The sequence below is a fragment of the Garra rufa genome, chromosome 5 (assembly GCF_049309525.1).
Source record: "Garra rufa chromosome 5, GarRuf1.0, whole genome shotgun sequence".
NCBI classification, from domain to species: Eukaryota; Metazoa; Chordata; class Actinopteri; order Cypriniformes; family Cyprinidae; genus Garra; species Garra rufa.
In genome coordinates, this window is record NC_133365.1 from 45,788,749 (window position 1) to 45,806,248 (window position 17,500).

General features: G+C 36.8%; 1 protein-coding gene across 1 annotated transcript in view; it reads left to right on the plus strand.

Annotated features, from left to right (window-relative positions):
• The window catches only part of kremen1 (kringle containing transmembrane protein 1), an 82,329-nt gene that overhangs the window by 17,708 nt on the left and 47,121 nt on the right, over positions 1–17,500 (plus strand). Inside the window, exon 2 of the mRNA XM_073841359.1 lies at positions 14,421–14,583. Within this exon, the coding sequence (XP_073697460.1) occupies positions 14,421–14,583 (163 nt within the window). The remainder of the gene's footprint in view (positions 1–14,420; positions 14,584–17,500) is intronic.

Here is a 17,500-nt window from a genome sequence, read left to right on the forward strand (position 1 = left end):
ATGCGCTGATTTACTCCTGAGGGAAAAGGCGTAAAGGCGTGAGATTATTGAGCTTTTTTGGGGCAATGTCTGTACCTGCCGTGTGTGGTAACCACTCATCTTCCTTTTTACAAAGTGAATTGGTCCCACACAACATTCAGCGTAATTAGTTTTAATGAAAACACATGGCTGGGAGCGATTTTCAGACATGTTCGAAAATTAAAATGGAATAAAATGAAATTAAGTATTTCCCCTCCAAACCTCCTTGTTCCATGTTTAATTGGAGCTTCAGCGGAGCAAGTAAAACACTCCATAGGCTTGACATTGGCTTTAGGTTCACTTCAGGCAGCGCTACCAAGTAAGGAATAAATTTGCACATATTTTATTTGCATTTTATTTTTGTTTCGTCCTTTTTTAATGTTATAGCGTACACCTTTGTCTCCCTTTGTTCTCACATTTCAGAAACCTGTTGAAAATGTTGCGCTAATTGAAAAAAAATCCCCAAAAAGCCCCATTTTTAGATGCAGTCATCATGTACTTATCTCTTTTATGTTTAAAAACTCCTTGTTGATGTTAATTATGGCTAATTAGCAAGATTTTAGAATGGAATCCTGGATAGAGTTCAATGTTTGTTCTAAATGTAGGCTTATTCTAATTTTCCAAGTTAATATCGCAGTTGGGTCAGGATGGTCAACTTTTTTTTTAAATAGATTTTTAAGTGGATGACAAATGTATTTAATTGTGGCTCAAGTCAAAACTAGTTTCATTGTGATAATCATTCAACGCAGTGGTATATATCAAAGTTGAATGTAAATGTATATGTATACGAAGGTCACTGTTGCCTGTAATTCATGAAACTAAACTCAAGCTTTGTGAAGTAATGAAATATACATCTGTTTATATACTCTTGATTGATTTAACCTTTGATTAAATGTACATGTTCTTTGAAGACAGTTACCAAAAACACAGACATGGAAACGTTTAAAACAGTGCTGTTCCGCAGTATTTCTGTGTTTTGAATTGGGCTTGTTTGGCCTAAAGTAACATGAGACAGAAACTGTGCTGTGGTGTGGCCTGTAATCACTGTTTCTCAGTATCAGAGGGTCTAACGTTGCACACACATGCCCTTCAATGTACCCGACACATGTCTGCCTGCCTAAAACCACATATAATTAACATTCTTGCCATACCAATAAACCTGAGCAAAAACAGGGCGATCCGAAACAGGTGTGAGTTTGTGTGTGCATGTGTAATAATATACAACACAGGTCTTTGAGGTGTTACAGGCAAGTGGATGCAAACTTTGATCCAGCTTTGCTCTGTTCTGGCCAAACCCAAAAGCCTGTGCGAAAGCCAGCTTGGTTTTCTATAATTCAACTGCACTCCCATCAGAGAAGAGATGTGGTAACATAATCATTTCTCGTTTCTCAGAGTTAACTGATTCTGATTTGACACCGTCCTGATTTGAATTATACATAAAACCTTGAACCTTGACTTTTCCATAGACCGATTTGGGGGTTTAGGCTTTGCTAGAGAGCATTGACTGATAATCTTCACATTTATTGAGCCTCAGATTTTATGCAGAATCTATAGCTGACAGCACTGATTATTGATCGGCTCAGTTGTTTTCTCTCTTGCTAACAGCTTAAACATATGCTTCTCCCTGTTGTAAATCATGCTCTAAATGTTTTAAGGCCCATCTGGGTGTTGTATTGCTGCGCAGAAGGGCAGAGGAGGAGATGTAGCGTGTTCTTCACTCTGAAAGGCACCAAATCATGAAAAATCTTTAATCTGTTGAAATATGTGATGTTAATATGCTGTGTAAACATAATGCAAATTTGAGGAATTACTTTAATTATCAACCTAACCTCACTAGAAAACGTGCTTGTGATGACATTTCTGCTAAATGAAATTAAGTTGCAACTTGGTTCATGCAGATTTTGTGACAATTTCAAAGTGAAAAGTCAAGTGAGTTCAGTTTTATCTAAAACAGATGAACATAAATAAGGCAATGCTTTATTATGGTTCTTGTGCATATCACAGCAAATGTGTTGTGAGTGGGGATAAAACTATAATGCTCACACATTTGAAAATAACGTAACACCTTTACTAATCCTTGCCCTAAACTTAACTGATAGTGTTAACAACAGCAAACCTGAGAAAAATTGCCTTTCCCGAAGTAACTTTTCCATATGTGACCCTGGAGCACAAAACCAGTCTTAAGTAGCACAGGTATATTGTAGCAATAGCTAAAAATACATTGTATGGGTCAAAATTATCGATTTTTCTTTTATGTCAAAAATCATTAGGATGTTAAGTAAAGATCATGTTCGATGAAGATAATTTGTAAATTTCCTTCTGGAAATATATTAAAACTTAAATTTTGATCAGTAATATGGACTGCCTAGAACTTTATTTGGACAACTTTAAAGGTGATTTTCTCAATATTTAGATTTTTTTTTTGCACCGTCAGATCTCGACGAAATATTCTAACAAACCATACATCAATTAAAAGTTTATTTAGTTAGCTTTCAGATGATTAATTAAAAAAATTTGACCCTTATGACTGTTTTTTTTTTTAGTCCAGGATCACAAATTAGCTTGCTTGTAGCTCACCTGTGCAGTGTTTACCGGGTGAGCTTCCGAGCAAGTTTACTACATCTGAAAAACCGTATGTATGGAGCTAATTAAGTGATGCACATCAAAATGCTGAAAAGCTGACAAATCATGCATTGTTGTAAAAGTGTTTTGAGGTCATAACTAGAGCTGAACGATTCTGGATAAATTGAGAATCATGATTTTTTTTGTTTCAAATAGAGATCATGATTCTCCCATGCTTCTGAACTAAGCAAAGAAAAAATGTACTGTAATTTACTAGAGGGTCTAACAAAATATTAATTGCTGCAGTCTATTCAAAAATGTTTAAATAATTGAATTAATTATTTTTAAGAATTTGTTTGAATGAATGATTCAATCACTCACTCATAAATACTTAACTTGTTCCATTACTGAATGAATCAGCATGTTTGAACAAATCTCTTGAATGAATGATTCAGTGACAAATGCATTTTTAAATGTTTTTTGAAACGCCAATTTGAAACCCCAGTCACTTTCTAAAGATTATTTGCTTTATAAAGTGTTTTCAAGATGCGTTTTCAATCGGCTATAATGGCAGCACTAAAAGCAAACAATGCCACTGAACCAAACGAAACTTGCATATTTAGCTGATTATCGCTGCTGAAAATTGTCAATTGTTGTCATGTTTTGGGCTGTACTAATCGGTCAGACCAGGAAAGACATTTAAAATACTAGTTATAACAAATCAAGGAAAAGAGTGCAAAAACTGTCTGAGGAACAAAAGGTGTTTGTGGCTGGCCAAACTGAACCAGAAGTTCCAGGGCAAGAATCTATTAACTTTAGATTGACAAAATAATGTTCCCATTCCTGCTTACTAAGTCCTTCTCTATATGATTTAGCAGCTTCCACACATTTTTTCTGTGGTTTAGACAGAATAAATTAGCAGAACAACATATTCAATAGTACATTAACCATGAAATCCATGCTGTTGTACACATCTGAATATGTCCAATATGGTTGCGCATACGTTGTTAAAAGTTGTTGGTGTTGTGGTGTTTGATTATCAGCAGAGGACGCCGTCTCGTCTGCTTTAAACTAATTGATTCGATTCAGTAAATGATTTAATAATTCACTCTTAAAGACACTTAAACGAATCAGTGATTTTAGAATGCCTTAATTTGGTTGGACAAACTATTTATTGATTCACTCATAATGGTGTAACTGTTAAACAATTATATGACCTTTTTAAGGCTTACTGTAAGAAATCTCACTCCAGTAGAAAGTCTAGAATCCAAGTGGCAAATTCTAGTAGCTTCCTTTTAGATCCGGACTGTGTCCTTGAACTCCAGACGAAGGGGTTTCTTGGGTAATGGCGCTTAAAATAATCAAGGATCTGTGGGCGGATATCCGTTGAGAGGTCTTGATGTAAGAGAGAGGGTGCAAATGACACAAGCATTATGAGGTCCGGTGGGAACAATGAGCTCTAGTGTCCTCCCAGACAAATCCTACAATATGACGGCAGTCTACGGCTTAAAACCGCTCTTTTCCTTTCACTCCTTCCATGAATGGATGGGGAGAACAAGAGGCAGAGACAGAAGATGATGCTGAAAAGGGAGGAATGCTGTGGGAAGAAGCTAATTCATGCATGTTTTTACTGCCACATTGTCTGTATCAGAGGTCTCTGTATGCAAGCTTTCGTAGGAGTTGTTTTACCCTAGCATGCTTTTATACAATAAGAATACACCCACATGCTGAGAGAGAGAGAGAGTGAACTGTTGTGTTTATTATCATGGCTTTGAAAATCCTGTGCAGATACTGAGCGGGGATGCAAGAGAACTCAACACCAGTGTCAGTTCAGGGCTTTTGGACCGCAACTATCTACAACCCTTGATAAAGCTGACAAGTTAGATGGCATATTTTAGCTCTCCATCGTACATTAGTACAGTGTACATTAGTACAAGCTTACACAACCCACACATGTCTCAGATTCCCGTTGTGTGTTTATATGCAGGCTCATTTTGGCAGTTAGGGTTGCACTTCAAAGGCTGGCTTGAGCGGTTTTGGAAAGTGAACATGACCCTAGCGTGGGCGCTATCTCTTTGTTTTGCTGTTAATTTTACAAGTCTTGGCTTTGTGACCCCTTCCATAACAAAAGGAAATGTAAATTAACCCGGCTGTTACCCCACAAGCTCAGCTCAATTTGTGAGGAAAATTGGGGCACTTAAGGTGAGAAGGACGGCAAAAAGATCATTCCTACTTTTTCTTTCACTATCTTGCTTTTAACAGACTCTTTGTTTGCTTAGTTTGCTTTTTTTCTCTTTTGCGTATTCCTGAAACTTGTGCTTAATCATTTCAGATGTATCTGACCCAAACAAACTCAACTTGAAGCTTTTAGACCCCAACTAATCAACTGTTCTTTCCTTGTTACACCTTTTTAGGAAGAATACACTCTTAAAAATAAAGGCCACAAGGCGTTTTAGTAAACAGTTCTTAAAAGAACCATTTTGTAGAACATTTTAAAAATTTAAAGAACCTTTTCTGCATTTGAAAGGTTCCATGGATGTTTAAGGTTCTTCATGGAACCATCGATGCCAATAAAGAACCTTTATTTTTAAGAGTGTAGCTTTTATATACCTATTTAATACCTTGCCATAAGATGTTTTCAATGTTTTTTTTTGCATAAATACCATGGTATTTCACATTATGAGAACTGGCTGTTGTATAAAATGACCATGGTATTAAGTGATTTCATCGCTGTATCATTGGTACAGCCACAGAATATTTTTTGCAAGGGACTTTTCTCTGCTTTCATCTGTGTTATTCTCCAGTTGTTTACTTTCCTGTCAGGGTCGGTTTGAGGTGGTGTCAGTGGCGTGTGCTAAGTTAGTCTGCCATTCCCACTTTTATTTATTTAACCTCTTGCGGTCCCACTTTCGCGTCGCAGCCCATGAAGCTTTTGTTCCTTGTACGGAATGTGAAGATGAAAGATGGCAGCAAAGCCTTGTGGATTCTGTCACAGTTTTCATCCAGCTGGACTCTGCGGGCCCAGATGTAGCATTGAAGGATTCCCTGCTGCAAGAGAGGATGTCTACACATGAAATAACAATTTCACAGTGTCAGGCATTTGTGTGTGTTGGCCAGCACACCAGCTAAACCTCTGTGACTGCTCATTCAAGACCTGTATTATTCATCACCCAGAGCCAACTCATATACATCCATTCAGCTTATGTTTTTCCCTGAGAAACTCCTGTGGCGGTTAACATTTAAAGGAACAGTACATCCAGAAATGAACATTTCGTCATCGTTTACTCACTCTCATAATGATTCCAAACATACATGACTTTATTTTTCTGTTAGTCACTCACTGTTTTCATGCAGTTTATGTGAACATATAATAGAAGTCAATATAACTTTGGAAAAGAATGGCTAGGACAAGGTTTCAGATATTTTAGTTTTAAAGACAGAAAGTCATGCAGGTTTGGATTGACATAAGATGTCCATTTTTGGTAAACTAACCCTTTAAACCCATTATATGCCTTTCCAACCTCTATAAAAGACTTTTGAAATTAATTCTCACCTTCCAGGAACGTTGCAACATGCAAAATTGCCTTAAAATTGTTGGCTGCCTTAAGGCGATTTCTCATTCTATTTATACTCTTCAAAGACAGCACATGGCAGCACACTCTGCTCACTCTTCCCATTAAATGAAACAGGATTGAATAATGTGCAGGGAGTCATGGAGAGGTTAGTAAAGGGTTCAACCAGGTTGATGTTGAAGAGCACCGCTGAGATGCTGCAATTCCGAATCTGCTTGATTTTACATTATGTCCTGCTGAAGTTTGGGGTTTTGGGAATGAAAACTACTTGGGTTGGATATGGATTTTTTTTCACAAGTAAAGATGGACGGACTATGGAATTTTTATTAGGTTATACATATATGTTTAGAAAATCTAACAGTTGGATTCATTGAAGTTGCATTAAATAGCGAGATGTCAAAATAAAAGTACCTCTCCTGCCACTTATTGGCCAAACAGAAAACTCACCACTAACTTGAATAGTATTTTTTACATTGTGTAGTTTGGTGAAGTTTTTAAAAGGTTAGTTCACTGTTCATTTTTTCTTTCATAAAAAAATGTCCTCATAATTTACTCACCCCCATGTCATCCAAGGTGTTCATGTCTTTCTTTCTTCAGTCAAAAAGAAATAAAGATTTTTGAGAAAAACATTCCAGGATTTTTCTCCATATAGTGGTCTTCAATGGGAGCCAACGGGTTGAAGGTCCAAATTGCAGTTTCAATGCAGTTTCAAAGGGCTCTACACAATTCCAGCCGAGGAATAAGGGTCTTATCTAGCAAAACAATTGGTCATTTTCTAAAAATAAAAAAATATACTTTTTAACCACAAGTGCTCATCTTGCACTAGCTCTGCTATGTATGTCTATGACTTCAGGCATTACATAATCATCTTAGAAAGGTCACGTTCTTTCAGTTCTTCGTCTGTGTACTCTGGTTCAAAAAGCTAGGGTAGGGAAAACTCCATCTCATTTTCTCCTCTTCAAACTTCAAAATCGTCCGACATCATTGTTTTACCTTTTTTCTGTAAAGGCCTTTGACTTTCTTTGCACATTTGCTTTGTAAACCTTGGTTTGGTAATTCCGCAACATAATGTGTAAAGTCGAGCTAGTGCAAGATGAGCATTTGTGGTTAAAAAGTATATAAATTTTTATATTTTTTGAGAAAATGACAAATTGTTTCGCTAGATAAGACCCTTATTCCTCGACTGGGATCATGTAGAGCCCCTTGAAGCTGCATTGAAACTGCAGTTTAGACCTTCAACCCATTGATCCCCATTTAAGTCCACTATAGAGAAAAATCCTGGAATGTATTCCTCAAAAACCTTAATTTCTTTTCAGCTGAAGAAAGAAAGACATGAACATCTTGGCATGGGGGTGAGTAAATATCAGGATTTTTTTGTTTTTTTTTTGGAGGTGAACTATATCTTTTAAGGATGAAGTGATGTCATGCAAAATGTCCTTGTTGGCATCTGTCTATTTTGGCTAACTTCTACCAAATGAACCACTATTTGTGCCAGAACACTGTAGATGTAAATAAGCCTATTTATTTTATTAAAACTGTGCATGATTACATGGCTAGTTGCGGTTTATCATTTGCATTAAGCATTTTTTTCCAGTCCTGTCAGAACAGTTCTGTGACCCAATTTTAGGTCACAACCCACTGGTTGAAAAGTACTCCATTAGGCCACCCCGGTGAGGCCATGTCAGCCACGATGCATCATGACACAAACATCTCTTGAAATCATGTTCTCTTAATGGGAACTGCTTTTGATAATATAGTCTGTATCCAGACTTAAAGTGGTTATTTGTAGTTGCAGTTTGTCCAGTTGTTGTCTGTTTTGAAAGCGCATCCCCTGAGGTAGACAGGCTCGGTGAGTGTTTCATATGATGTGGCGGATGAGCAGATGGTTTGGCACTGTCACTTTTATACATAATCATTTTCTCTGCTTGTCTCATAGGCCTGCCACGTTCTCAGCTGAGCCCAGGGCCAGCTAAAGCTAGTTGGAGTGGGAAATTGTTTTAGCCTCTGCCATTGTCTCTCCATTCAGTGTGACACAGAACGAGACCCAAAGGAAGCACAGTGTCCTGTTGAATTACCTCAGTTATCATCCAGTGTCTACCTGCAGGACTTGGGGTTGTAATATGCAAATAACCACAGAAAGATTGTGACATCTTAGATGTGTTTTGCTTTTCAAGTAACTAAACGACTACATAGCTGAACTTAGTTCACCCCAAAGTCATTTACTCACCCTTATGTCATCTAAAATCTCTATGGAACATTATATAAGATGGATTTGATTGTTTAGACTGCTCTAAGGCTGTGTTATTTAACTGTTTTTTATGTAGTCTATGCAGGGTCAGAAAACTTTCAGATTTCATCAAAAAATACCTTATTTTGTGTTCCGAATATAAACAAAGGTCTTATGGGTTTAGAACGACATGAGGGCAAGTAATTAATGACAGAATTATTATTTCATGTTTTACTAATTTTAGTACTTCAACTTAAACTGATTTTATTTCAGTTAGTTGCCATAATAAGTTTATCTTTATGTTACTTCAGTATTTCAAATTGTCAAAGTTTTAGTTAACAAAGCTGCCTTATAAAAGTTTCAATGATGCATCGCCATTGATGTCAGTCGCCATTGGTTCTTACGTGTCATGTGACTTATAACATGACAAATTTGAATTTAAGGGGGTTAAATTTTCAGTCAATATTGACTTAAATTGGGTAGTTTTCCTCACTCAAAGCTATTAATGCCGTCAGGAAACTTGGAATTTAGCCAAAAAGTCATATAGACCACTTTTATCTTACTTCTGTGCTGTTATTTAGCCATTTTTAGAACTCTTTTGCAAAACTGTCTGGCAGTATTTAGATTTATAGTTTGAAAAGGTGCATTTAAGCCAAGGTCTTTATGTTATTTCAGTTTTATTTCAATTGTCAGCAATGCAGCATCAGTGATGTCAATCGCCATTGGTTCTTACGTGTCATGTGACTTATCATAGTGTGACAAATTTGAATTTGAGGAAGGTTTTGAGGTAGTTTTTAGTGAATATTAACTTAAAATGGGGTGTTTTCCTCACACAAAGCTACTGGTAGCTTCAGAAGATTTGGAATGTAGTCAAAAAGTCATATAGACCACTTTTATGTTACTTCTGTGCTGTTATTTTGCCATTTTTAGAACTATTTTGCAAAAGTGTCTGGCAGTATTTAGTTTTATTGTTTAGAAAAGAGCATTTAAGCCAAGGCCTCCCACTGACAACAACCATGTTTGAAGGCTCCATCACTGTTCCAGTTGTTTATTATTATTTATAAGGATTCCAGAAGGTCTAGAAATAAGCCTTTTAAAATTAGGCTTCGTCATACATCCAAGTTTTTCAAAACAGTTGTTGGGAAAAAAAATTGATTTTGAGTTGTTTTGGCTAATGTGAATGCCTGTTTTGTCTTACTTTACTCATCTGGTGGCCAGTTTAGAAGTTTGCTGAGGCCCCCTAGTGGATCCCAGCCTTCTTATTCAGAGCCAGTGATTTAGGGCGTTACACTTCTTATTTTGTGTTTTACAAATGAAAGAAAGCCTGAAATGACAGGTTTCATTTTTAAAAAGAACTATTGCTTTAATGACAAAGAATTGACATTTTTATTCTTCTGAAGTTAATGGAGAATTGTGTCTCTAGTGAATCCTGGTGCTTTCGGGTGTCACAAACACATTTTACTCTAATTTATTTCTTCACTTTTTTTCAAATGTGTGCTGATCACAATGCTACACAGTCACTCTCTGTCCCTTACAAAGATGAGCACATCTGCAAACTCAATATGGAACCAATTAGCAATGAATCCTTTCACATATAATAACAGGGCAACTAACTCTTTGCACATAATCCACTTCTGTCCGTTTTTTTAAGCCCCTCTTGTTTCTGGTTCTGTAGGGCGGTTCCTCCCTTCCTCCTGATCTGAGCTTCTTTTTCTGTTGATGTACTTGCATTTTATAGTTTTTTTTTTTCCCATTTGCTCTTTCATGCGGCCGAGACTCTGTTTCCCATCAAGGCCTGTGATCCAACCACAACAAAGGCATCACATGGCGATACAGGGGGAAACTTGATGACGGAGTGGGGAGCGGTTGAAGGTGATGTTATTACGGTTAGAAGAGGGGGAAAGCTCATCCTCAAGAACCTACAAGTGCAAACGGTCACGTTTTTTTTTCCAAAAATGGTGTTTCTTTGAACGCTGCTCTGGGTTTTGACTACCCATTCATCTCGATGATGGACCTTCTTATCTGGTTCTTCCCCGTCTACTCACTGCTTCCCTACACTGCCGCAACTTAACGATGCCTCCTGACCACATCAAGTTAAGTTGCTGCTAATTGCTACCCTTCCTCGGGCCCTTCTTATTTCAGCCATCCCGTCTGGAAACCTTTTCTGCCGAGGTTAGCCACAGAAGCAAGATGTCTGCCGGCTTGTGGCCCAATACAACTGCGATATGCAGCAGCAGAGGGTTATTTCTCATCACAGAAGCTGCAAAGTTCCTCTTCAGGTGACTTTTTGCCTTCTGCAGGTGAGCATTGCGAAGCATAAATAGGAATAATGAATCCTGTGCTGTGCAGAGAGCGGGTATGAAGGACGTCCATCTCATTAGTAATGCATGGTTTGGCTGGCAGTAACTCTGTCCAAGATTACAAAGAGGAAATCATGATTGCTCTGGGAGATGTGTGGCTCTCCAATGCGCCGTAAACTCCCTGAGCTTCACGCAACAGCAGAAACGTCGACCGACCCCTAAAGGAATGACAACACCATCCAGTCACGCATTATTTATTGCTATTCTTTATGAATGTCAATCTGCTGTGAGTCTGTCACTGCAAGTGTTTCTGGATGAGTGTTGCCATAAAACTTAACCAGAACCTCTTTTACATTCAACACCATTTTAAAGAATCGCACAAAAGGGATAAGTCAGTTTTGGCATCAATTACTCACTGTCATATTGTCCTATAACTTATTCTACCTGTAAGACTTACTTCAGTGGATCACAAAATGATTTTTTTAAATCAGTTTTACAGTGGAAGTCAAAAGTTTACATACACCTTGCAGATTGCCAATTATTTTACACAAATTTTTTGTTATTTTACGAAAATAAGAGGGTTCATACCCTCTAGAAAATTAAGAGCCGGGAAGTGAAAACTCAGGGTAAATTTGATTTATTTTGTCTTCTGAGGTATCTTCTGTAGCTTCTAAAGTGAAGAACTAAATGAAAAAATATCATATTTGGGAAAAATAAGAAAAATGTACACAACCTCATTCTGTTCAAAAGTTTACACCCCTGGCTCTTAATGCGTAGTTTTTCCTTCTGAAGCATTTGTGAGCATTTGAACCTTCTGTAATAGTTGTATATGAGTCCCTCAATTGTCCTCAGTGTGAAAAGATGGATCTCAGAATCATATAGTCATTGTTGGAAAGGGTTAAAATATACAAAAATGCTGAAAAACTAAAGAATTTGTGGGACCTGAAGGATTTTTCTGAAGAACAGCAGGCAGTTTAACTGTACAGGACAAATAAGGGACTCATAAACAACTATCACTAAACAAAAAAACAAAAAAAACAAACAAAAAAACCCAGCTGTGGATTATTCAGGTAACAACATAGAATTAAGTGTATGTAAACTTTTGAACAGGGTCAATTTTTTAAATTCAATGATTATTTTCTCTTGTGGACTATATGTAAACATCTTTTATGTAATATAAATATATATCTTATTCAGGTTTTAAATCAGTTTTAAATAATAAACACATGCATATTGTATCATTCTTCTTATTTTGTTAAAATACTTAACAGATTCAACAAGGTGTATGTAAACTTTTGACTTCAACTATATATATATATATATATATATATATATATATATTACTGCATGCTTATTTAATTTATGAAAAAGTTTTTTGGGTCAAATAAATCATACTATTTTTAGTATAAAGAACATTTTAAATGAAAGAATCCTAAAAAAAACCTTTCCCAGTGGAAATAACCTTTTGAAAAATGGAAAAGTTCCATGGATTTTAAAGTTCTTTATGAAATTATAATAAATAACCTTTGTTTTTAAGATTTTTTTCAGTCATTTTATTTACATATACGAATATACTTCACAAATAAGTGAAGTATTACAGACATTTCCAGTGTTTTGGGACACACGGGAGATTCAGAGATAATTAGCCTCTGTTTTCCAAGCATAGTTGCCCAGATTTACCACTGATGTGGGTCGAGCCCTTCCTTGAGGGGATGAGTAGGGCATCATGCACCAAATCAAAAAACCACACAACCTCCCTAAACAAATTTTCTGAACGCCATTAATCAAATGCAATTAACATACCTCAGGCAGGACTGCCTCAAATGAGCGCTCACTGATAATCATTTTGATTTGTGTGAGGCTTGCTCGCCTCAAAAAAGGGCAAATGCTTTCCGGTGGCTGGCTCTGGAAAAGGCACATTCGGGCAAACGGACATAGGGTGCAGCTACATATGTGGTAGGACATTTGCGCCGTTGCTCGCACAACCGAAACAGTTGTATCCAATCAGAAAATACAGCCCCGAAAGCCGCAGAACACTTGGACAGTGTCCAGGCAGCGCTGTGGAAGTCATGCTCGCTGGAATAAAGAAGAAAGAAAACCAGGCCTCATTAAAACGTGAAATCACAGGCTTTGCATTTTGGGTGTCATGTAGATTTTAATTAAAGTCATGCAGGTGGCAAGACTCAGAAACAACCCCCGCTGAGACATGAATACTGTTGTGGTTCTTTTTTTTTTTTTATAAACAACCTGTATAGTATATATACATATTAGTATGTGGTTTGCTCAACTCTAGTAGAATATCTAGGGACCAGAATTTGGGCTCTTTTGACTTGACCCAGTAAGCAACCACCAAGAACATCATAGCCACATAGAACCACATGGAAAATCTAGGTTACTCATTATTATTGATATTCATACAGTATGAGATGCTATTTTTACACATTCTCATTTTGTTGGCTTCTTAAAGAGCAGATCAGAATGGAGATGTTATCAGATTTTAAGGTTCCTCATATATGAAAGCCAAGTTTTAAATCCACGCTCTCGCCACATACCAGCTTCCTCATTCAAACCAGAACTCAGTCCAAATGAGATGCTTTGAAGTCTAGAGCTTAGAAATACCAACAGATACCCTTTGATGAAATAGTTACCCACTTGTTTATTTTGACTGTGCGTAAGTCCTGGGTCTCTGTTGTTTTTGGTTGAGAAAAAGGTCCATATGGTTGCCTTCCAGAATTTTTTGTTCCTTTTTGCAGTTTATGGGCTTAGAGAAGGGTAAATGACATGATTGTCATTTGACTTGACTGTGGCACGCTTACGGAATTAGTTTGCTGACAGGTCATACCTCTCAAATGCAATTGTGCAATCACAAACCTGAATAACAGTATAATTGATTTATTTCTTCCGTTATAATTATTCATCCCCACCCCACAGTGCTATGACTCATCCTGGGACAGCAGACTTGCATGCTAACAGATGCAATAACATCTGACTATCACAGTTTGACTGTCAAACTCTAACTAAAAACAAAAAAACAAAAAAATGACCACAACCACAATTTCTGCCAAAATACTGTATTTTCTAAAAGTATTGTTTCTATAAAGTCATAATAAATTAAACGATTAGTTCACTTCCAGAATAAAAATGTCCTGGTAATTTACTCACCCCCATGTCAACCAAGATGTTTATGCCTTTTTTTTCTTCAGTCGAAAAGAAATGAAGGATGTTGAGGAAAACATTCCAGGATTTTTCTCAATATAGTGGACTTCAATGGGAGCAAACAGGTTAAAAGTCCAAATTGCAGTTTCAGTGCAGCTTCAAAGGGCTCTACATGATTCCAACCCTAGAATAAGGATCTTATCTAGCGAAATCATCAGTCATTTACTAAAACAAATAAAAATTTATATATTTTTTCGCTAGATAAGACCCTTGTTCCTCGGCTGGGATCGTGTAGAGCCCTTTGAAGCTGCATTGAAACTGCAATTTGGACCTTCAACCCATTGGCTCCCACTTAAATTCTTAAATTCCTACATCTTGGATGACATGGGTCAATTATCAGGAATTTTTTTATCTCGAAGTGAACTAATTCTTTAACATTGGATCTCTATCAAATAATGTAAGAAGATTTCTGAATATTTCTGTCTGTTTGTACTAGCTACCCACAGTTTTCTGGATATGTGTTGCGTTTACGTCAAATTTCTGTAGAACATTTGGATTGAAAGGATTTTATCTTGTGTCTCTCAGAGTGTTATACAGCGAATGGAGAGGACTACAGAGGTCGACAGAACCAGACAAGCTTGGAAGGAGGGAGGCCGTGCCTTTTCTGGAATGAGACTTTCCAGCATCCATACAACACCAACAAATACCCCAATGGAGAAGGAGGTCTTGGACCACACAACTTCTGCAGGTCAGGCAAATCGGAACGGAAGGACAGCAAAATAATAGTGATGTTCTGTAGAATTTTGCATGATAAACACAAATTTGCAGATGTTTAGTATTAGAAAAAGACATGTTATATGTTAAGAGTTGCACAAAAATGACGTTAGTAGACTAAAAATAAAGGACCCTGGACCACAAAACCAGTCTTTTGTAGCAATAGCCAACAATACATTGTGTCAAAATGATCAATTTTTCTTTATGCCAAAAATCATTAGGATATTAAGTAAAGATCTTGTTCCATGAAAATATTTTGTAAATATCCTACCGTAAATATATCAAACTTTGTTTTAGATTAGTAATATGCATTTGGACAGCTTTATAGGAGATTATCTCAGTATTTAGATTTTTTTGCACCCTCAGATTCCAGATTTGCAAATTTTGTTCTATCCTAACAAACCATATATCAATGGAAAGCTTATTCATTCAGCTTTCAGATGAGGTATAAATCTCCATTTAAACAATTTACCCTTATGACGGGTTTTGTGGTCCAGGGTCATGTGGTTCCATGAAGAATTTTTTACATTCCTGGAACCTTAAAAAATTGTTCTTTAGAATGTTCTTCACACTGAGATAAAAAAGGTTCTTTAAAAGTCTTCAAAATGATAAGGCGGGCTGTTCCTTTAAATAAGAGAATGCATTTTAAGAGAAAATGACCAAGAAGGACATTGTTGCAAAATTGTAAGAGACATTGTGTGATTTTGGCGATGTGTTGTAAGAATTTTATTGACACATTCTTCAGTGTCAGAGTGTCACGGTGTTGCCACAGTCTAAAACATTCACATCCTCAACATCACAGATGTTTTATTCATTTGAAAGTCTCCCTGTCTTTGACCATTAACTGTATTTATATCTATAAGCATCTTAAAAACAGATCTTAGTTTTTAAAACCACCATACTAAATTATTCAGAATTTGTTTCATGTTGTTGGAGAGAAAGCATTTGCACTCAAATTGTTTCTCAGAAAGTCACACTGCAGTGTTTGACTGTGGTCCATGAGTGTAAGTTTATTTTTTGTGCCTGTCATTATGTGGACTCAGCAGGGCTTGAAGAGTTTACATTTGCAAAGTCGCCCCAAATCCCTCCGTCCCGAAAAAAAGTCGGCAGAGCGACAGTGTGGATGACCGATAGCCTCTTTCTTCCTTCAGCTTCACATTTATTCTAGATGCGCAAGCTAACCCACAGTTCAAGAAGCAAAATGTTACTGTCATAGGCCTGTTTCTGTAATAAACAAACTGGTAATCGGACCGAAGTCTAATCACAGATAGATTACAGTGTGCAAAAGCTTTTGGTTCATGCGCACGTGTAACGCAAGATTCCAGCTTTGTACTGTTTATAAAGTTTGTCAATTTCATAAAAAATCCCCTTTTCCTGGCTGAGTAGCAGTGTTTGCTAAATCTGTTGGAGTTTAGAGTTTCTCACAGTTTCCTCAGCTGTTATGTCACTCCTCGGACTGACGACAGTAGCTGGAGTGGGATCAGAAAACACAAAGAAGGAGATGAAAGATGGCATTTAAGAGCACACTACTGCTATACTCTTTTAAAATCTTAAAGGGATAGTTCACCCAAAAAAGATTTCTATTTCTATCTACCTGTGACTTGAAATATGACTTAATAATTTTATGTTACTTTGATTATGTTTTTTTCTTATTTTGGACCTAGAAAACACTTAAACCAGCCTTCTTTGCTGGTTTTAGCTGTTTTAAAGGTAAAGCTCACTCAAAAATTAAAATCACCTATGATTTACTCATCCTTACGCCATCCTAGTATATGATTTTCTTCTTTTTTAAATGAATACAATCAGAGTTATATTTAAAAAATGTCCTGCTCTTCCAAACTTTATAATGGCAGTAAATGGCTGTTGAGAAGTCCAATAAAGTGCATCCATCCATCATAAAAAGTACTCCACATGGCTCCAGGGAGTTAACAAAGGCCTTTTGAAGCAAATCGATGTGTTTTTGTAAGAGAAATATCCATATTTTAAACTTTATAAACAGCAATCTCTAGCTTCCGCTAACTGTTGTATGTGTGTATATCAGAGTTATATTAAAAAATGTTCTGGCTCTTCCAAGCTTTATAATGGCAGTGAATGGCTGTTGAGATTTTGAAGTCCAATAAAGTGCATACATCCATCATAAAAGTATTCCACACAGCTCTGGAGGGTTGATAAAGGCCTCCTTAAGTGAATTGATGCTGTTTTTGTTAAAAAAAAATCCATATTTAAAATTTTATAAACCGTAATCTCTAGTTTCCACTAACTGTTGTACACACATTCACAAGAGAGTGGTGTTTCAGCGAATGATGAAGGACATAGCTTAAGTATATAACTTTCTTCTTTCAGACGAATACAATCAGAGTTATGTTAAAAATGTCCTGGCTCTTGCAAGCTTTATAATGGCAGTGAATGGGTGTTAATATTCAATAGTCCAATAGAAGTCCAATAAAGTGCGTAGCGTAAGCTCCGGTGAGAAGTGACGAATGTGAAAGAGCAAAGGAGAGAGCAAAACAAAACGCCAGTCATGAATTAGAAGTAAAAAATGAGGATTTGTAAAGAAAAAATGTTGAAGGATTTTGTTATATACCAGGAGGTTTTTCTTTGCTGTAAACAAAACTTGGCTCTCGCTAGACTAGCATATTCTCAATGGAGCTCCTACATCCTGCGTTTTCCGCTGGAACGCCACTCTCTTGTGTACTTGCATAGGACAGTTAGCGGAAGCTAGAGATTACATTTATTAGGTTTCAAATCTAGACATTTTTCTTACAAAAATGCATCGATTAGCTTCAAGTCTTTATTAACCCCAGAGCCGTGTGAAGTACTTTTTTATGATGGATGGATGCACTTTATTGAACCTCAGAATCTCAACAGCCATTCACTGCCATTATAAAGCT